At 58.5% G+C, this 20874-nt stretch overlaps 1 protein-coding gene across 4 annotated transcripts; it reads right to left on the bottom strand.

Annotated features, from left to right (window-relative positions):
- Positions 1–1956: 1956 nt before the first annotated feature.
- On the bottom strand, positions 1957–20505 carry MDFI (MyoD family inhibitor). Of its 4 annotated transcripts, none has more exons than XM_010369636.1 (5): positions 20299–20505; positions 18750–18836; positions 9788–9970; positions 6544–6768; positions 1957–2902 (listed from the first exon to the last, which is right to left on the bottom strand). In XM_010369636.1, the coding sequence occupies exons 2-5, from the start codon at positions 18823–18825 to the stop codon at positions 2646–2648; spliced, it is 741 nt and encodes a 246-aa protein (XP_010367938.1). In that variant the 5' UTR covers positions 18826–18836; positions 20299–20505; the 3' UTR covers positions 1957–2645. The 4 variants fall into 4 exon arrangements, with proteins under 4 accessions (XP_010367938.1, XP_030783926.1, XP_030783924.1 ...); XM_030928066.1 differs by having other exon boundaries at positions 9788–9965; XM_030928064.1 differs by lacking the exon at positions 20299–20505 and adding an exon at positions 18923–19134.
- Positions 20506–20874: the final 369 nt, after the last annotated feature.

Below are 20874 nucleotides of genomic sequence, written 5' to 3'. Positions count from 1 at the left end.
AGCCTGCAGCAGGAAATCGCTGTTTGGATTGCAGAGGTGCCTCTTCCTGCCACAGCCCTGCGGAGCCGGTAGGACCGAGGAGCAGGCCTTCCTGCCCACCTGGACCAGATATCGAGCTGGTCAGGAGCCCCTTCACCCCCTGATCTGGCCTCCCTAACACCCTCAGACCCCAGCCTTGAAGACTGAATGGGAAACTCTCCCACCGTTGTCTCTCCAGGGCAGTGGGAGAAGTGGATGCCCCTGAGGCTGAGTGAGCTGAGGCTGTACACCCTCACAGAGGACAGCTGGGCAGTCCTGCCAACGGTAGGCCCGGCAATCCCATATTCACAAACATTCTGCTGACACAGCTCATTCATGCGAAAAGGTGTGCCTCGCTCAGCCTGGTTTGTAACAAAGCGCTTGGGAGCGGACTAAGCAGAGCTGGGTGCCTGGACTGTGGCGCATCCATCCAGGGCAGCTCAGCCAGCTCTCCGTGTGCTGGGAAGGAAGCTCCCCAAGATATGGCCAGGTGGGAAAAACAGGGTACAGGACAGTGTGTACAGGATCCTCACATTTTTGTAAAAAAAAGAAAACTCATACATGTAAATGCTTGTGTGTGCACAGATTAGACTTTCAAACCTTCTGTACCTTGGGCAGGCAATAACTAAAAAAAAATATTAAAATACACACAAATAGATACACGAGTGCTGCGGGGGGGAGGGGGGGGCCTCGGGGCCCCTCTCCCGGCTTAATTGTGAGATCCCAGGCAGATCCCTTCCTCTCTGTGTCCTGAGCTTCTTGTGTGCTCTCGGAGGTCAGAAAACCTTGAAGACGGTGAAGTGGGGCGTGTGTGAGTGGGGATGGAGTGGGGAGGGGTGGGGGGCCAGTTCTCTCGTTGCCTCTTAGAACCTCCTCCTCCTGCTGCAATGAAACCCACTCCCAAGGCCATGGGCTGCTCCTTCCTTAAGAGAGTGACGTTCCTTAAGAGAGTGACGCTCCTTAAGAGAGTGACGCTCCTTAAGACAGTTTGGATTTCATCTGGCCCTTTTCCCCAGTCTCCCCTCCTTCCTTCCAGAATCGCTTGGAGCCACTCCAAGCCTTCATTCCTGGAAGCAGTGCCCACCAATACCCCTGGGGCCCCCTTCTCAAGGCCTTCATCAGCTGAGTGTTCTCCAAGTTGCCCTAACTGTCTCAGAGCCTCTCATGCCCCTTGGACCTCTCCTGGCCTCCTCCAGGTCCAGGATGTGTGTGGGGGGTGCTGGTCCAGCCGGCCCCCTACATCGGGGTCCAGCTGCCCCCAGTGTGGCCCTGAGGTCCTCACAGCTGCCATCACTTCTCAGGCCCCTCCCTCTGCACACCAAGGCCGCCCCACAGATGGCCGTAGGGGCCCCTGCAGTCCTGACAAGGCTTCCTTCTTTCTCAGAGCCCTGGAAATAGGGGGATGCCTGAGGATGGGTGTGACCCCCACTGGGCCTCCAGTGAAGCCCAAGGGCAAGCTTGGGCTGCCCCAGGCCTAGAGTAGCCCCTCCCAGGCATCCCTCTGGCACTGATATGGGCGTTACCTACACCTTGGAGCATCACCTACACCTTGGAGCATCACCTACACCTTGGAGCGACTTCATGGGGAAGAGCTGGAGAAGCTGGAGTCAGCAGGAGATTAATTAATCAAAACCCGAACACATCTGCTGTTAATTAATTCCATGCCGAGGTTAACTCTTCCCTCTCTGGGCTTCCCCTCCCTTTGGTGGGAAGAGGGAAATAACGGTGGGAGACGGTACCCCCTTAACCTTCTTCCCTTAGTGGGAAACATGAAGAAGGGAGGGGAACATGAAGCGCAGGGCAGTTTCTGGGGTAAGAAAAGCAGAAGAGGCAGGGCCCCCAGAGGGCAGGGCAGCCTTGTCCATGTGGGTGCTTTTTAGGGGGCATTTGCTTTTGAGAGTCAGGGTCCATGGCAATTAGTCATGAGTCCCAAGGAAATCTGAGATGGACAAATATCTTTATTTACAGCAACAAACACAACAGACCCTCCCTCCCTTCCCTCCCTTTCCCCTTCCAGTCTATTTCCATACTGTTCCCCTCCCGCCCCACCCCAGGCTCTCGCCTAGCCCTGCCCTCTGGGGTCACTGCGTGGGTTAGGCCCCCACAAAAGCCCGGGAAAGGAGACTGGAGAGGGCTGGCCGAAGGTGGGTGGGGCGTCTCTTTTCACATTTTGCTGTCCTCTAAGCCCCAGGGTGGAGGAGAGAGGCGGTGGAGGAGAGAGGTGGGCACCAGGAGCAGGGAGAGGTAGAGAGCCACGGCCCCACCGGCCCGCCCTCCCCAAAGTAACTTTCACAGTGTTCCGCAGCCCTGGTTGCCCCCTGCAGCCCCCACCGCAGCCCTGCCCCTAGGTTGTCCTGTCAGGTCCTTGGTAATGTATGTCCCTGGTAACCCAGTAAAGAGTTCAGGCTTCTCTACCATGGGCCCACCACCCACGGCTGAGGAGGTGGCCTCTCCAAGTGTCCCCCCCACCATTTTCAAGGCTGGGGTTCTGAGAGGGCATGGATGAGTGGGAGAGGACCAGGGAGAGGGAGCTTCTCAAGCCTTGTGTGACAGTCCCGGGCCTGGCCCCAGAGGGACCCTGCTGGAATCTGCAGGGTTGCCTGGCTGGCCCAGCCCCCAACAGAGGCTCACGAGGAGAAGCAGAGCCCACAGCACTCCATGCAGATCTCCAGGCAGTCCGCGGACTCGCAGCAGGCATCCAGGATGCCACAGTCCAGGTCGCAGGGCAGGTCGCAGTCAGCACACTCACCGGAGCCACAGCAGCAGCAGCAGAGGCACGAGTCCTCTGAGCTGCAGGAGCCGCAGGTGGCGCAGTCCAGGACAATGTTGCACAGCGTCAGGAACTCGCAGAACAGGCAGGACAGGATGCAGTGGACACAGCAGTCTGCAGGGTGGGCGGTGGAGAGGGGGAGGGGTGAGAGAGGGGAGGGGTGGGCATATGTGAAATAGCCAGGGGTGTGGGGGCCCAGCAGCAGCGGCAGCGGCAGCGGCAGCGGCAGGCAGGGACGCTGAGTGCTCACTGTGTCCCCGCCCATGCCAAGCACTCGGCATGCACGAAGCTCACGTATCTGTCCCCACAGCTCCATTTTCTAGGTGAAGACCCCGAGGCATAGACAGTTAAGCACATCAGAGCAGGGGTCCAGCCCAGGCAGTCTGGATCATTCTTGCTCTTAGCCACCCTCTGTTTATTTATTTAACCAACATATGGAGTGATTCATGTTCTAGGCACTGTTCTGAGTGCTGTGCATGAATTAGATTCATTTAGGCCTCCAATGACTTTATGAGGCAGGGGCTATTACTAGCCCCACTCTACAGATGAAGAGACTAAGGTTAAGAGAAGTCGGCTGGGCCCAGTGGCTCACGCCTGTAATCCCAGCACTTTGGGAGGCCGAGGTGGGCGGATCACCTGAGGTCAGGAGTTCGAGAACAGCCTGGCCAACACGGCAAAATCCCATTTCTATTAAAAATACAAAAAATTAGCTGGGCGTGGTGGCACGCGCCTATAATCCCAGCTACTCGGGAGGCTGAGGCAGGAGAATCGCTTGAACCCAGGAGGTGGAGGCTGCAGTGAGCCGAGATCACACCATTGCACTCTAGCCTGGGCAACAAGAGCTAGACTCTGTCTCAAAAAAAAAAAAAAAAAAAAAAAGAGAGATAGAAGTTAAGTCTACACCCAAAATCCTACTACCTGGTTCATCTCTCACCTGGACATCTTCAACAGCCTGCTCACTGGTGTCCCCACTCCCTGGTTTTGACCACCGCCACCCGGCATCTCTGCTCCACACCACAGCCAGCCAGAGGGATCCTTTAGAAATATCTGTTGGATCCTGGCCCTCCTCTGCTCAGACGCCTCCCATGGTTCACATGTCACTTGTGATAAAAGCTGAAGTCTTTGAAGTGGCCTCTGAGGCCCCCTGTGGTCTGATCCCTGTGCCTCTTAGGTCCTTCTCCCACTCTTCTCCTCCGGATCAGTCTGCTCTGGCCATGCCAGCCTCCTGGCTGCTCCTTGGCCATGCAGGCACTGATTTCTCTGCCTGCAACAACCTTGCCATAGGCACATGCTCGGCTGACTCCCTCATCTCCTTCTTTGCCCAAATGCCACCTCTCATCGAGGCCTTCCACCACCCTCTTCAATACTGCAACCGGCTGGCTCTGCCTCACACTCCCTGCCCAGCCCTACCTGACTGTCTACTTCATCCCCCAGAGGACGTCGCCTCCCACTGTACTACACCGTTTCCTCATATTCACTGTCATCTCCTCCTACCGGATATGTAAGCTCCAGCAGGGCAGGCATCTTTGTCCATTTTGTTCACTGAAAGATTACAAGTCCCTAGAACAGCACCTGGCACGTAGAGGTGCTCAGCGAATAGAAATGCATGAAGCTGCGCTGGGCACCAGCTGGGAGGTGGTGGAGTTAGGGCTTGAATCCAGGCTGCTGGCTCTAGAGCCCATGTCCTGCAGCCCTCTGTGTGCTGGGGCCAGGCCATGGGGCACAGCGTGCAGCTCTCCTGGCCAGGGGGCCCTCTGGGAGGCTCACTATGCTGTGGAGGGTCTAATCCTGTTCTCCTGCATGCCTGTGTGGAGGGACTAGGGTCTTCTGATCTCTCTCCAAACTGGATAGGGTAGTTATCTTCAAATGTAAATCTAATGAGGTCACCACCTTGTGTAAACCCTTTAGTGGCTCCCTACTGCTTTCCAGATAGTCTAGGTTCACTGGTTGGTAAAGATCTTCCAGGACCCCTGCCTGCCAGGAGTTTCACCTTTGGCAGTTCACCCTCCAGCCACACCGGCCGTTTCTCAGCTCTGTGCTCTCCTGGCTGGAGCCTCCTTCTGGTCTTTTAAGGCATGCTCAGACATCGCCTCCAAGCCTTCCCAGGATTCCCTCCCCAGATTTCTGGGCTGGTGTGAACGGTCCTCCTGTGTTTGCATAATCCTCTGTGAGTTTATCACTGCACGTAACACATCGTATGGCAATTATCTATCTACGTCTCTATGAGAGCTTTATGAGGTTAGGAACCGGGTATCCAGCACGTAGCAGGTGCCTAGGACATTTCATTTGATTTTTTCTTTGAGACGAAGTTTTGCTCTTGTTGCCTAGGCTGGAGTGCAATGGTGCGATCTTGGCTCACTGCAACCTCCGCCTCTCGAGTAGCTGGGATTACAGGCGCCCACCACCATGCCCAGCTTTTTTTTTTTTTTTTTTGTATTTTTAGTAGAGAAGGGGTTTCACCATGTTGGCAAGGCTGGTCTCAAACTCCTGACCTCACGTGATCCACCCGCCTCGGCCTCCCAAAGTGCTGGGATTACAGGCGTGAGCCACCGTGCCCGGCCAGGACATTTTAAATGAATAAATGGCTCCTTCATAAATAAGACTGTTGGGACCGGACTCAGTGGCTCACGCCGGTAATCCCAGCACTTTGGGAGGCCGAGGCGGGTGGATCACCTGAGGTCAGGAGTTCGATAGCAAGCTGGCCAGTATGGTGAAACCCTGTCTCTACTAAAATACAAAAATCAGCCGGGTGTGGTGGGACGCACCTGTAGTCCCAGCTACTCAGGAGGCTGAGACAGAAGAATCGCTTGAACCCGAGAGGAGGAGGTTGCAATGAGCTGAGATCACGCTATTGCACACGGCACTCCAGCCTGGATGACAGAGCGAGGCTCCGTCTCAAAAAAAAAAAGACTATTGGGCAGAATCTGTGGAGTGGGAAGGTTTCTGAGCATGTTACGTACAAATATGTTTTGCAGATGCCCAGGCCAGGGTCCCTTCACACGAACAGGAATCACAGGAACATTCTGAGGTAAAGGTCAGGCCATCACTGAGCTCAGGCAGCTGTTAGCCATGTACAGTTGATGGCTGGTGAGGAGGGGACTGGCTGCCCCCGTGGCCCTGCAGAGGATCTTTGTGTTGCAGGCGCATCAGCTGGCTGGGTGTCTGAATCCTCTGACCTCCCACTGCACCTTGCAGCCCTGCCCTGGCACCGTTTTATTCTGCTACACGTTCTTTTTTCCTCCCTAAACAGAAAATTGCTGTTTCCAGAAAGAGTGGCTTGAGATGGATCAACCCAGGTGGCTCCGTTCCTTGTCACAGCAACTCTGGGAAAGCAGGGATGGGGAGAGGTTTGGGGGGTGGTGGGAAGGTGGCTTTGAGAAGGCAGGTACACCTTTACCCAACAGGTGTACTTTGCAAGGTTCTAAGATTTGATCATGCGTCACCTTCCATGCCCGGCTATTTTTTTTGTATTTTTAGTAGAGAAAGGGTTTCACCATGTTGGCAGGGCTGGTCTCAAACTCCTGACTTCAGGTGATCCACCCGCCTTGGCCTCCCAAAGTCCTGGGATTATAGGCTTAATTACAGGGCTTGTTAAGCTCTACCAGAGATTCCAATCCAGTAGGCATGGAAAGAGGCTGAGATCCTGCACTTCTAAGCAGCAGCCTGGTGAAGGTGCTCCTGTGGGCCAGTGCGTCCTGCTTCGAGGAACCCGGCTTTGGAGGCCTCTCCCAGGGAGAGATGGGATGGGTGCTTACCTTCCTGGGCCTGGAGGGGGATCTGGGAGGCGGTGGATTTGGTGCTGCTCTTACTCTTCTTGCTGCCCTGGCTGGCGAGAGATGCGTGTGTCTGCAACTTCCGGTGGGCCTTGGGGCCACCCAGGGCACCATTCCCTGCCTGTCTGGTGCCGCCTACCTCTGAGGGGTGGCCAGAGCCATTCGGCAGTAGTGGGGTACAGCCCAAGGGGTTCCCCTGAGGCTGGCCTGGAGAGATGAAGAGAAAGGGTGATGGGAAAAGGGTAGGGGTCATTCAGCCCCCAGAACTATGCTTGAATCCTGCCTGCTTCATTCTTACATACACCCCAAAGCACCCAGCCAGACCTGTATCCTGCAGATGGGGAAACTGAGGCCCAGAGAGACGAAATGACTGGTCCAGAGCCATGCCATGAAATTGAGTTGGGCCTAGCTCCTGACTCTCAGTTCAGTGCTCAGTCCAGAAATAACAGACGTATAAGGGCAGAGGCTCAGAGCACTGGACCTCTCCTTTGTTCCTCACACGAAGTCCATTCTCCTGCTCTTGCCATCCTGGAGTTTTGGCAGAGTGGTGGCAGTGGCAGTGCTGGGGAAGAGGGGTGGTTTGGCTGGGGTCGGGAGCACAGCAGTGAAGCAGTTAATCTTCACCTCGGCCTCTGCCAAGCCCCCAGCTGTTACTGCCCTTGGCGCACTGGGTGATTTATTGGAAACATCTGTTTGGAGATGAACGCCTGGCTCTGGAATCCAGGGGCTCCTCACTGCAGCCCCTCTACCTCCTGCTTCTTCCTCCTGGTGCCTCCACTCAAGCCTCTGCCCTCCACACCCCCAATGCCATCCTGCCTCTATGGTCAGCTGGCAGAGAGTTTGGGGAGGGGCCCTTGAGGTCTGGGAGAGGAGGGAGGGAAGAAGGCAAGAGGAAGGGCAGTGAGGAGACCCCTGAAGCCAGGATCCCTGGGTCCCCACTGCAGGCTGAGGGACCAAACTTCAGCTTTATCAATGGGGTGCAGGCAAGGTGACCCTGGAGACCCCCCAAACCCCTAGTTCCTTCCTGCTCCTCGCTCAGGGATGTTCAGTTCTGGGTGAGAACCAGCTGGCTCAGTTCTGTTCTCAAGAGATGAGGGGAGGTGTGCATGGTGCGGGGAGTGAGGAGGGACTGAGGAGGGGTCACTGAGAGCTCTGGGGCCCCTCAGCTGTGCAGGGGTCCTGACTCCTGGGCAGGACCCTGTGGCCCCAAGGACCTTCTGTAAAGTTAGGGCACTTCAGTCCCTTAGAAGCTGGGGTCTGGATCCCCATCTCCCTCAGGCCTGGTCTGTGTGTGTGTGAATTGTGTAGGAGGGAGATGTCTTGGGGGCCCTGGAGCCCAAGCAGAGGGGAAGGTGGCCTCGGTGCCTCCCTTGGCTGAAGAGGCCGGGTCTTCCAGTGATGGCAGCAGTCACGACATTGCATGCTGCGTGCTTCCTGCACGCCAGCCCTTCTAAGTACTTGCTGCTCACGGATCCCCTCAGTATCGCTAGCCTTTTACTGATGAGGAAACTGAGTCCCGGACAGGTAGAGGTACAGTAAGTTGCCCAAGGTCACACAGCTAGCAAGTGTCAGAGATGGGATGAGCTTAGAGATTAGGACCTGGGGCTCAGAGGGCAGAGGCCTGCAAAGGGGCAAAGGCTGGGAGACAAGTGACTGAGGAATAAGCTGCTGCTATCACAACAATCACTACCCTCATAACTGGTGGCGTGCATGTTTCAGGCAGGTACTATGTACCAGGCACAGTGCTAGAAGCTTCAGGTGGAGTCGCTTTTTTAGTCATCACAATAGATCTACTACTGGCCCCATTTCACAGATGAGAAAACAGAGGCCCAGAGAGGAGAAAACTTGCCAAAGGTCCTATAGCTGGGAAGTGGAGCAGGGAGGGCATGAAGATTGGGAGAAAGGAGCTGAGGACAAGGTGGGGAGGTCAGGGGGAGGGTGGAAGCCAGGGTTCTGGAGAGGCTCCATGCTGGGAGCCTCCAGCAAGAGGTGTGGCTGGTGCCTGCATCTGGGTAAACAGGGTTAAGGCTATGGGAAGTGGCCAGGCCTGAATCATCTGGCCCCTACCTCTTGGCACCACACTGGGTGACTGGGCTGAGCCCTTGGCCAGCTTCGGTGCCCCTTGCCCTTCTGCCTAAACATGGGCACAGTGACCAGAGGGCGGGAGTGTGTGGTGAGCCGAGGGATCTGGGAGATGTGGACAGACACAGAGCTTGCCTGTGGCCATGGCCGTGGGGGCTGAGTCACAGAGCAAACAAACACTCAGGGCTCACAGACACAGGAATGTCTGTCCCATTCCCACCAGGCCCCTCCAGGCCATGGCGCTGACCTCTTTCTCTCAATTCTGCTGGTGGGTGTGCTGGAGGAGACCGAGGGCCGTGCACTAGCAGGATTAGTAACCCTGACTTCCAGGGAGTCCAGTTTAGCCCCAGATGCCCTGGCTGGAGGAGGCTCCCAGCTCAGCCATGCCAGCTGGGCATGCAGGCAGGCACTGCAAAGAGTGCTGGGCCAGGAGACCTGAGTTTCCCAGCTTGGGACCAGGGTGGGCAGCTCTCTGTGCCTGTTTCCTCATCTGTAAAACGGACTTGGCAGTAGCCATCCTGCTGCCTCACTAGAGGCTGATTAGGAGAGCAAGCGAGCCCACTCAGGGAAAGAAAGTTGGAAAGTAAAAATGTGTCTATGGATGTGGGCAAATCTTTGTTAATTATAAAATGATCCCAGCTGTTGCTTCTCCTGTTCTTGAGGGTGAAGGTGGAAAATTCTCTCCCTCCCAGAACCTCCTCGGAGAACTTGAGCCAGGCCTGGGAATGGAGCTGAATTTTGTTCCTTTCGCCCCAGAGCAACTGGGGGCTTCTTCCTTTTACCCTTGATTCCTAGAAGGATGGAGCTGCATCAGGCTCTGGTTCCCCGCCTGACTTCAGCCCCGCGGATGGATCTCTTCCTGAGGCCAGGGGGTGCCTCTCTCCAGGTAGCCGCATGCTCTCCGCCCTGAGCCATTTTGCCTGGAGCCTGCCCACACTCCCTGCTTCCGAGTCACTTTGCAATGGAGATCTTCCCCTTGACAGAAAGCACAGGGACAGTGCCCTTCCCCTTTCTGCTGCCCGTGCTACAACCCTCAAGGTTCTGGCCAAGTGGGTGCACCCACTTTTGCCAACCAATTTGGGTTGAGTTCCCTAGTGCAACCCCTACATGTTGCCATCCAGCATCCTGGCCCCCTAGGACTCACATGTCACAGCTTCTGTGGGGACATCGAGGTCAGTGCTGTCCAGGGCCTGGGGGATGCCAGGGCCATTGCCTTGGGGCATGGGGGTTGCCGCCTCCTCCAGGGAGCCCTCCTGTGGCGCTGCCTCCGCAGGGTGAGTGGATCCTGTTACTACCTCCAGCCCAGGAAGGAGGGATAGGGTCTGGGCTAGGAAAAAAGCAGATGACTGAGGTTCATTTTCCCGGGGCCTTCCTGTTTGCCCAGCCGTGGGCCCCGCCCCACAGCCCAGCATGCCCACTGAACCCTCATTCTTTGTCTGTTTGCACCAGTTACCCAGCCCTTACTCTATCTGACAACAGCACCAGGCTCCAAAATAGAAAGCTCCCAAACCACAATCTGGGAGTGAGCAAGGGTGTGCATGCATTTGAGTGTGTGCACGTGTGCATGTGGTGTCGGGAGGGGCAGAGATGGCAGAGTATAAAGAGAAGTAGGGAGAGGAGGCAGAACCACAACACAGGGGAGAAAAGACGGATGGTCAGTGATGGAGAGATAGGGACAGGCATTGAGAGTGACAGGGAGAATAAAGGGACAGTGAGAGGTAGAGGTAAAGGGAGATAGAACATCGGACTGCAAGAGATTGGGCACAGAAGAGAGATCCATAGTGACCCAATGACAGGCAGCCTGGGACGGGAGCGAGACGCAGCAATAGCGTGAAAGTCAGTAATGGAGAGAAAGATAGAGATGGAGCAGGGGCAGAGGTGACGGAGAAGGTAGCAATGTGTGATACAGAGCATGGAGGGAGACAGGGGGGAAACTGGGTCAGAGAGGATGATGGCAGAGGAGTCAGAGGAACCTGGGGGTGAGGAGCAGGGAGGGGCTACAGTCAGGAGGGGGACAAGGAGCCGGCCAGAGCACTGGGGAAGAGGTGAACCGCAGCCACATGTAATTATAGTGGCTCTGTGCAGGGGTGGCAGGAGGCAGAAATGGAGCAATCTTCAAACCCACAGCTCCCCAGCCTGCAGGACTAGGGTCCCTAGGCTCAGGGGAAAAAAGGGATGGGGGATGGGAGGTGAGGGAGAGAGGAAGAAAGGGGTCCGAGCTTCCACACACTCAGCCAGGGGTCAGGGGCAGGCCCAGGCTGTGGCAATGAAAGGGTGTAGGGTCCAGCCTGGGCCTCTCATCAGACCTCAGCCTATGCAGTTAGTTGGAAGGACAGAGGTCTCAAGAGGGTGACCTTCCACCTGCCCCTCCCCACATATCATGTTGGGAGAAGGAGCAAGGAGACACAGAAACAAGAGACCTTTATGCAGAGGCCAAAAAAGCACAGGGAGAGGCAGGGCGACACAGGGGGAACACGGGGAGAGGCAGGGCGACACAGGGGGAACACGGGGAGAGGCAGGGCGACACAGGGGGAACACGGGGAGAGGCAGGGCGACACAGGGGGAGCACGGGGAGAGGCAGGGCGACACAGGGGGAGCACGGGGAGAGGCAGGGCGACACAGGGGGAGCACGGGGAGAGGCAGGGCGACACAGGGGGAGCACGGGGAGAGGCAGGGCGACACAGGGGAGCACGGGGGAGGGGCGACACAGGGGGAGCACGGGGAGAGGCAGGGCGACACAGGGGGAGCACGGGGAGAGGCAGGGCGACACGGGGGGAGCACGGGGAGAGGCAGGGCGACACGGGGGGAGCACGGGAGAGGCAGGGCGACACAGGGGGACGGGGAGGAGAGAGGCAGGGCGACACAGGGGGAGCACGGGGAGAGGCAGGGCGACACAGGGGGAGCACGGGGAGAGGCAGGGCGACACAGGGGGAGCACGGGGAGAGGCAGGGCGACACAGGGGGAGCACGGGGAGAGGCAGGGCGACACAGGGGGAGCACGGGGAGAGGCAGGGCGACACGGGGGGAGCACGGGGAGAGGCAGGGCGACACGGGGGAGCACGGGGAGAGGCAGGGCGACAGGGGGAGCACGGGGAGAGGCAGGGCGACACAGGGGGAGCACGGGGAGAGGCAGGGCGACACAGGGGGAGCACGGGGAGAGGCAGGGCGACACAGGGGGAGCACGGGGAGAGGCAGGGCGACACAGGGGGAGCACGGGGAGAGGCAGGGCGACACAGGGGGAGCACGGGGAGAGGCAGGGCGACACAGGGGGAGCACGGGGAGAGGCAGGGCGACACAGGGGGAGCACGGGGAGAGGCAGGGCGACACAGGGGGAGCACGGGGAGAGGCAGGGCGACACAGGGGGAGCACGGGGAGAGGCAGGGCGACACGGGGGAGCACGGGGAGAGGCAGGGTGACACAGGGGGAACACGGGGAGAGGCAGGGTGACACAGGGGGAACATGGGGAGAGGCAGGGTGACACAGGGGGAACATGGGGAGAGGCAGGGTGACACAGGGGGAACATGGGGAGAGGCAGGGTGACACAGGGGGAACATGGGCAGAGGCAGAGTGACACAGAGGAAGACACGGGGAGATGGGGAGATGATGAGAAACAGCAGGGAAGCCCAGAGAGTACACACCCCACAGAGAGACCTAGAAAGAGACACATGCAGAGACAGAGACACAGAAACACAGGGTAGTCTTGGGAATTGAAATGGAATCAATCACAGAGAACAGTGAGGGGCTGACACAGACAGGGAGAGAGTGGGGCGGGGGGTGGGGGGGACAGAGAGGCAAAGAGAGGGAGATGAGAGATGAAAGAAGAGAGGAGGGAGGTAATTAGAGGGATCAGTGGAGGCTTGGGCATGCAGGCCTGGGGGATGGGAGTTGGAAGCATGTTGAGAGGAAGATCCTGTGGCCCAGCTGCCTCCCTGGGCCCAGAGCACAGCCCTCTGTGGCCATGACCCTCAGAAACCCCTTGGGAATCCTTGTTCCAAGGGGTCTGGTCCCCCACAGCCAGGGTAATGGATGCCCCAGAAGCCCCACATGGGAAGCACAGAGAGCAGCAGGCCCAGCAGGCATGCTCTCACCTGCCCAGGGAAAAACCACAGGCCTTGCCTGGAGACAGGAGCTGGGGCAATGGGGAGGGAGGGCTGGCGCTCCTGGGATTCGTGCAGGGCAGAAGAGTTATTGGCTGGGAACCTTTCCTGGGGCCCATGGCTCCAGGGAGGCAGGGGTGGGTTCCTTCCAGCTCCATCTACTCTTTGGGCCTGTTGAGAGCTCCCCACATAGCTGGGTTAATCATTGAGAAATCAAATGGGTTTTGGGTGATCAGAGGATTTGGACGAGGGGGAGCAGGCAAGTGGAGATGCTGGTGCTAGATGGTGCCTCTCCTAGCCCTGAGCCTGGTCTACACCAGCTCAGATATGGCTCTTGAGGGCTAAGACCAAGTTGCCATGAAAAGGGAGGCTCAGAGTCCTAATTTCCAGGAAACCAGGGGCCTGCCTAGCTCTGGACCCTGGTCCCCAGAGGCATCTTGCCATGGCCCTGGGCCCTGAACTGGGGAACCTGACTCTCCCACAGGGTGTAATGAGACAGAAAGACCTGAGTGAGGAGTGGAAGATCCAAGCCCTGCATTCACCAGTTACCAGCCTGGCAAGTTATCAGAGTTGGGTTACTTTGTGTGGAAAGGGTGGTCCAATGCCGGCGCGGTGGCTCACGCCTGTAATCCCAGCACTTTGGGAGGCCGAGGTGGGCGGATCACGAGGTCAGGAGATCAAGACCATCCTGGCTAACACAGTGAAACCTCGTCTCTACTAAAAATACAAAAAACTTAGCTGGGCGCAGTGGCGAGCACCTGTAGTCCCAGCTACTCAGGAGGCTGAGGCAAGAGAATGAAGTGAACCCGGGAGGTGGAGCTTGCAGTGCAAGCCTGGGAGGCAGAGGTTGCAGTGAGCCGAGATTACGCCACTGCACTCCAGCCTGGGCGACAGAGCAAGACTCTGTCTCAAAAAAAGAAAAGAAAAAAAAAAAGGAAAGGGTGGTTCTAATGCTCATGCCACAGGGTTTAAAGGAGGAAAGAAAATGCTCATTGGGGGTTGTTTGCGAGCCTTTCACTCACAGCCCTACTACTCTTCCCTCAGTCCCTCCTTCCCTTCCTCTCTTCTTTCCTTCCTCCCTCCTTTCTCTTTCTTTTTTTTTTAATAAGTAGTTCGGCTTCTGACTTCCCTCCCTCCCTCCCTCCCCATTCCCCTCCCTCCCTCCCATTCCCCTCCCTCCCTCCCTCCCTCCCTCCCCTCCCCTCCCCTCCCCTCCCTCCCTCCCTCCCTCCCTCCCTCCCTTCCTTCCTTCCTTCCTTCCTTCCTGTGCTGTGTGGTTTAACATTTATTAAGCACCTGTGAAACACCCAGCAATAGGACAAGCACTCGGTATACCCGAGTGAGAAAGACCAGCTCACTGCCTCGGAGTTCTCGGTCAGGGGAGGGGTGGGCTGGTGGCTCTTATATACACAGAGGTGCAAGAGTTACAGTGGGGCATCTGGAAGAATGCTGGAAGCACAGAAGATGGGCACCTAGCCCAGATGGGTGAGTGTGGCTAGCAGGCTTCCTGGGACAGGCAATACTCACACTGAGTCTTGACCAATCAGCAGCACAGAGGGGGAGTTTTGAGAAGAGCAGCAGGAATCAAGACCCCGGAGTGAGCCACTACAGTGTGAGCAAGGAAGCCACATGCTCCGGGGTGGTGTTGAGGCCGGGAAGCCTAGAATGATAGCTGGGGCATGACAGGCCTTCTGGTCACTTCCCAGGCTTCCTGCTGAGGTCACTAGGGCTCACAGAGGTGACACTGTGACTCCTATGGTAGAGAGAGCCTGGACTTCTGCTCCCTGCCCTGCTCCCCCTCCTCCCCACAGTGTTAGAGAGGGAGGAAGGTGAGGAAGAGGGTTTAAGGAGCCTGGAGTTCACATCTCCACCCGCCTTACCCAAAGCATCTCCGTTCTCTGGGCAGCCTCTCCTGACAGTCACCTATAGGGCTGGTGACCTTGGATCTGGTGGGAACAGGAAATGATAGAGTGCAGACCGAGGCCCGAGGAGGCCCATTCTGCAGGAAGCCTACCAGGCATCAGACCACGGAGGAAAAATGAGGAAGAAAAGAAAACCAAGTCCAATAATCCTGACCTGGAGACACACAGAGGGACAGAGAAACTCTGGAGCCAGGAGGGGCTGCAGTGGGGACCCAGCAAACCAGCACTGAGGGCGGAAGAGGGAGCTGTGCCAAGTATCCAGAGACAGGGAAGCAGAAGGAAAAGGAAGAAGCAGCTGCAGGAAGACCTGGTCTGCAGAGGAGACACGGCCCGGGTGGCCCAGACCCCTAGGTGTGGACTGAGAAGCAGCTCCTGTTTGGAACAGATGGAGCAGAGGGGAAAAGAGCCCAGTTTTCCATTCTGTAACCAAGAGACACCGCTGTCCAGCCACACACAGGGGAGAAACTTCTGGAGGGTGGAAGTGTGGGGTGGGCAGGAGGCAAGGGGGTGGCCGGCAAAGGCGAAGGAGGCCCCCTGTGTGGATGTGCAATTCATGTTCTGTAGAAGGTGCCTGCCAAGGGAGTGAGTGGATGGGGCTGAAGTCCTTGCCCTCCTAGTAGGTGCCATCTGCTCACCCAACTGCACACCTGTTCCATCTGACCAAGGGGGCACCTTTTTCTAATCTGCACTGGGTGCCACACACGCTGATGGCATCTCCGAGTGGAAGCCCACAGCCCTGTACCCCTCCTCTCAAGGGTGGCTATCTACAAAGGGCAGATAGGGAAAGGCAACAGCCCCTTTGCTTCAACACGCTCCCATTCCTGACACGGGATAAGATTCTGGTAAATGCCTGGAGCTCTGGAAAGACAGCCGGCCCCAGAAGGGAGTGGGAGAGTCATGTTTAAATGCATGTGAGCCCAAGAGGAAAGGCTGAGACTCACACGCTCAGCGAGGACTCTGCGGGCTCTCTCCGCCTGCCATCCACCAAGTTGAGGGGTGGTCCTGGACAAACAGGGAGTAGGGGGGAACCTCTTTCAGGTGGGATGGGTTCAAGCCTGGACAGTGCCCATGGGAGTGCCAGCCAAAACATCCCTGGCTGGTGTGGAGAGAGGCCTGTTCCAGAGCTCCATTGCCTGGTGCCTTAAGTTTAGCTCTCATCACTGTCTTTGTCACTGTCTTTGTGGACCGTGGATCTGGGCTTCCCTCTTGGAACTCTGATCATCTCTGGAGAGGGAAGGCCAGAACCTCATATGGTCAGAGAGTGGTGGCTGGAACCCCGTACTTCAGTCTTTCCTTGGCTTGGCATTCAAGGCCTCAGTCTGGACCTTCAATCTGTCAAGGTACCAGGATCCCATGTTCCAGGCAGACTGGCCTCTCCATGGTGTGGGCCATTGCCGGATCTTCTGACCAGTCCACCCATGCTTATATTGTTCCTGTTGACCAGAAGGTCCTATCCCTCCCGCTCTCTAAGCCCAACTCATCCTGCTCAAACTTCACCTCTTCCTCTAGACAGCTTTCTCTGACCCAGTTGCTGAGAACTTAGTTCCAGTGTCCCCTCTTGTTAATTATAATTTGTTAGTGAAGTCCTGGCTTCCCAACCAGACTACAGCCCTCCCAACTCACTCCCTTGGAGTGGTGTCCACACTCATCTTTGCATCCCCAGGGGGCACTTGGTAAATGCCTATTGGGGAGTACTTTCTGGAGTTTGGAATGCCCCTGTCAGGGGAAGGAGAAAGAAAGGGCTGAAGACTAGTGGTGGCATCTGGACCTGACCCCCAAGAAAGTCAGAGAGGGTGGACTCCTCTGATACACACATGGTGAATGTGAATCCGATGGTCACAGTCCCAGGCCACCAAGCTGAGAACTAAAGAAGGCCTGAGCTGGCCAGTTAGGCTGGGACAAGTTGGTTTTATTTTAGGTCTGAAGGCTCCAAATCCCCAGGAAATTCAATTTAGAACCATGAACAGGAATGTGGCGTCCCAGTGCTGGGCAAAAATGTGCCTGTGGGCTAGGGAGCCAGGCTCCCGGGGCTCTCAGGGGTGGGTGGGGAGGAGGCCACTAGCAGAGCCAAGTGTGTGGGGGCTTGGCCACCTGCCCCTACCAGATCTGCCCTGAGTCCCCTTGTGCCCTGTCTGCACCTGGGGCGGCTGAGGGAGGGGACTGACTTGCTCCTTGGCTGTCCTGCCAGCAGGGCCCCTGTGGCAGTGCTGTGGCCTTGCTGTTCTGTCAGCACTCAGGGAGTAAAGCGTGGGGGATTCTGGTCTCACATTCAGGCGTCTGTGGGGTTTTGGCTGGGTCTCCTGCGGTTTGGGCTTCCTGGGCAGCAAGCTCATTCTCCCAAGGCGGTGGCAGAGCAAAGCCTTGAGTTATGAAAGCCGCATTGTCTGGCCCAGCCCAGGCTGGGGAGGGGGTCTGCTGGGGCACTGGGGGGCCTCAAGTTACAGCCCAGGGCTTAACCCTCCCAGTTGCCCACCCTGGCCCGGGTTCTGTGCAGTTAGCCCTCTCCTCTTGCGCTGGAGTTGAGAATGGCTTCCACAAGGAAGGGGATCTTGGAAGGAGGTAGTGGAGGGAGAGGAGAGAAAATGGATAAGGGGAGGGAGAAAGCTGGAAAGAGTAAGAGGACGGGAGAGCAGGAGGCTGAGGAAGGGAGGAGGCAGGAGGGAGGCCCAGTGGGACAGGGAAGGTTCCCAGACACAGAGAAGGACCCTTCCAAGTGCCCTGCCCCCAGCTGTCCCTCTGGGCTGAAGGAGTCCAGTTCTTGGAGGCCCTCATCCCTCAGAAGGCCCCACTGCAGGGGCCCCACAGAGACTGCAGGGAATTTGAGGCTTGGCCAAGATGGGCTGCAGACACATTGGCCTCATCTATGTGCTGGCTGTTGGCCAGACATCTTCCACTTGTCCTCACTCTGGTTTAGAGGACCCCCCCACCTCCACAACTAGGCGTCCATACCAAATAGGTGGGGAGCGGAGAGGGGCCTCCTCCAACAGGCAGGCAGGACGGCCACGAGGACGCATGTGGAGGCTGAGGCCAGAGAAGGGAAGGAGCTTGTACAAGGCAAGGCAGGGAGTTGGTGTCAGAGGTTCAGGAGCAGACCTTCATTATTCAGAGTCAAAGATGGGAAAGGGGGAATGGGGCTGGTGGGGAGGAAGGCAACGACTTAGACAGTGGAGATTCCAATTATGAAAGCCGGGTCCACACTCCTGCACGCGGTTCCCCTGGCCCTGAACACATCCCAGAGGTTCCTGACTTCTCCCTGACCCGGACTTCCATTTGGGAGCTTCGGCTTAGGCACCTGGCCAGTGAGGAGAAGGGACTGAGAACCAGGGCCGGGGATGCCCCTATCCCAAACCTCTTCAGGGAGTCACAAACCGTCCTTGTCTTGAGAGGCTCCCCCAGGAATCGCGGGTAGGTTACAGACCGCGCCAGGCGTGGGACGGGGCATTTCACTCGGGCTGTAGACACTGGGTTGGGGTGCGTGTGTGTGCACAGGGCAGGGGCAGCGGGTCTGGCCGGCACGAGAGGGAAGGAAGGCGAGGGAGAAGGGATGGCAAGAAAGAGGGGAGGGGCCGGTCCTGCAGCCGCTCGCTGCAGACAAAAGTTTTCGGGAAGCACTGGGCTCTGGTTGAGCTGGGGGAAGGGAAGTAGAGAAAGATTCAGACAACGCCCCCTCCCCCACACCAGGCCCCCACAAATATTTACACAGTGGGCAGAAACGGTTGAGACACAAATCCCAGACGGGCAGACAGACACCGCGGAGTGTGTGTGTGCGCGCGCGCGCGCGCGCGCGTGCGCGCGCGTGTGTGTGTGTGTGTGCGCGCGCGCGCGTGTGTGTGTGCCTGGTGTCGGGAGTTGCGGGGATTTGGAGCCAACTTGGCACAGCCGCAGCCTCTGTTCAGGGCCCTGCCTCCCTCGCCCAGCCCCCTACTCTCCTTGGAGCAAGTCCTCAAACCCAGACTTTTAGTCCCTACCCCCACCAAGCTCCCCGGAGTCGTCTCCCCGCGTCTGGGGACGGAGGGGAGAACTAATAACTGGCCCCTTCAACCGCCCACCCTCCCCTGTCCAGCTTCGCTCGCCACTCCCGGTCCTACCTGGGCCCGGGGCTGCGCTGGGGGCTCCATGGGGCGCGTCGCAGCCAGAGGAGCGCTGGCCGCTCACCTGGTACATCGGCCCCGGACCTGCAGAAAACAGGGCTCAGCGGGCGGGGCCGGGGGCGGGCAGGGGGCGATTCCCCCGCAGATGCGCGCCTCCCACGTCCACTCACTCGTGCGAGCCGCGCTACGCTCTCTTCCAGTCGGATCCCCTCGCGGGGCCCGCCATGCGCGCCTGCTCTGGGCGCCACCGCCCAGGTCCCGCTCGCTCCCGGGTGCTCGCTTGGCGCCCCCTCCCCGTTCACTCGCTGCTTTCTCCCATTTCGGCGCCAGCTCACGCCGTTCGCCCCTTCCTTCTTCCTTCTCTCCCTCCAACCCCCCTCGCTCCTCCCCTACTGCCTCTCCCCTCCCCTCTTCCCTGGCCCACCCTCTCCCCGCCCCCTCCTCGCCTTCCCAGTCGCCCCTCTGCGGGTCCCCTCCCCCGCGCAGGGCTTGGCCCAGCCCGGAGCCGGACACGTCTGTCCGCGGGGCGCCCGAGGCCCGAGCCCCCACAGGAAGCAGGCTGGGCGCGCTTCCTCCGCGCTCTCGGAGCGGGGCCTCAGTCTCCCCAAATCCCTGCCCTCTGAGGCCCGGAGCCCCGTGGACTGCACGTTTTCCTTTGCCTGTCCAAAGTCTGTAAAAGTTTCTGGAAAATCAGGAGAGAGAAACCTCAACCACTTGGTGCAACTGTCTGAATAATTGCGGCCTCCAAATCTCTTTGCCCCAAAGATGGGCGCGATCAAGTTCCTCAGTCACCTTTTGCCCACCCCCTCAGTCTCCGCCCGGGGTCCTAAGCCAGGGACCAGGATCTGGGCTCCCAGGCCACCCGCCCACGCCGCCAGAGTTGTCTGTCCGGGAAATCCGGTTAGTGACCAACCAGCCTCCCCTGTGCCGCAGCAGCCCAGAGCATCCCCGACCCTCCTGCCCCTACCAGCTGTGCGTCAGAAATGTGTGTCAGAAAACCGACTTTGGGGGCAAAGAGAGGTCCTCCGAATTCAGCCCTTCTTTGGGATCCAGACTGGAATCCGAGGGCTTCTAAGATGTGGGTTCGGGGAGAAAGGGGAGGGAGGGAGCCTCTCCCGGTGGAGCCAGCCGGGCGGCGCGTATGGATGGTGAGCCCTGGTGGTAGGAAGGAGCCGCTGCCAGGCAATCCGAGAGGGTTCAGGGACCCTCAGCGCGACCTCGGAACCTGGTCCCCGAGAATGGGGAAGACCTTGGAGCCTGCGGCTCTCCAGGTGGGGCTGGGCGGACCCGTGGGATGATGCTCAGGTGGGGCAGCGCCCTGGGGTGACAGCGTCTCGGCCACACTTGTCTAGGGCAGCCTAGAGGCCGCGTCTGGGCTCCCCGCCACGAGGGCCAGTGAGCACACTGGAAGGCAGTGGCGGCACCAGGCCACCTTTTCTAGTGCGGGGTCTAGCCGGGTCTAGAAGTGGGGAGCTGGGACGTAGGAGGCCGGGCGTCCCAGCTCCGCATTTCTGGGACTCTCCCAGCCTCCATACTCGCTACTTACGGCTATCGCAGGTCCTCGGGGCGCCGTCGGGGCCAAGATCGGGATGGCCCCTACGGCGCCGGCAGCGCTTTCAGCACCCGCGGCCACGTCCTAGCGATGGGCTGGGGTGGTGGGAGGAAGGTGGGGCGGGACGGGAAGAGAGTGTTCCGCCCCCCAGGCCGGGCTGCTAGCTGCGGGGGCCTGTCTTAGTGCCCCGGGAGCCGGCCGGGATCCGGCTGCTGTCCGGGAGCTTTGGAGAGCTGAGCCAACTCCCCCTTCCTGGCACGGGCTGAGTCACCCGGACGCGACGCGCCAGCGCCTGGGCCTGACGGCTGCTGCATTCTTACCTGCTTACCTGGACGCGCACGCTGGGCCTCACCCATCTCCAAAGGCAATCCTCACCGCCTCTCTCCTTTTCTTCCCGCGCATAGGGCCCCCTCCCAAACCCCAGTCCTCAAGTGCTACACCCCTCGCCCTGCTTTCTCAGTCTCAATCCAGGGCCCTTAAACTCTGCATCAGCTCAGTCCTGGAGCCTTACGGTTTCAAGTCGCCTGCTTGATCTCAAAAGCCCTCAGAATCTGGCCCAGTACTAATGTC

This window comes from Rhinopithecus roxellana, chromosome 4, assembly GCF_007565055.1.
Source record: "Rhinopithecus roxellana isolate Shanxi Qingling chromosome 4, ASM756505v1, whole genome shotgun sequence".
NCBI classification, from domain to species: Eukaryota; Metazoa; Chordata; class Mammalia; order Primates; family Cercopithecidae; genus Rhinopithecus; species Rhinopithecus roxellana.
Note: the sequence above shows the minus strand (reverse complement) of the source record. Positions and strands in the feature narration are given on the sequence as shown.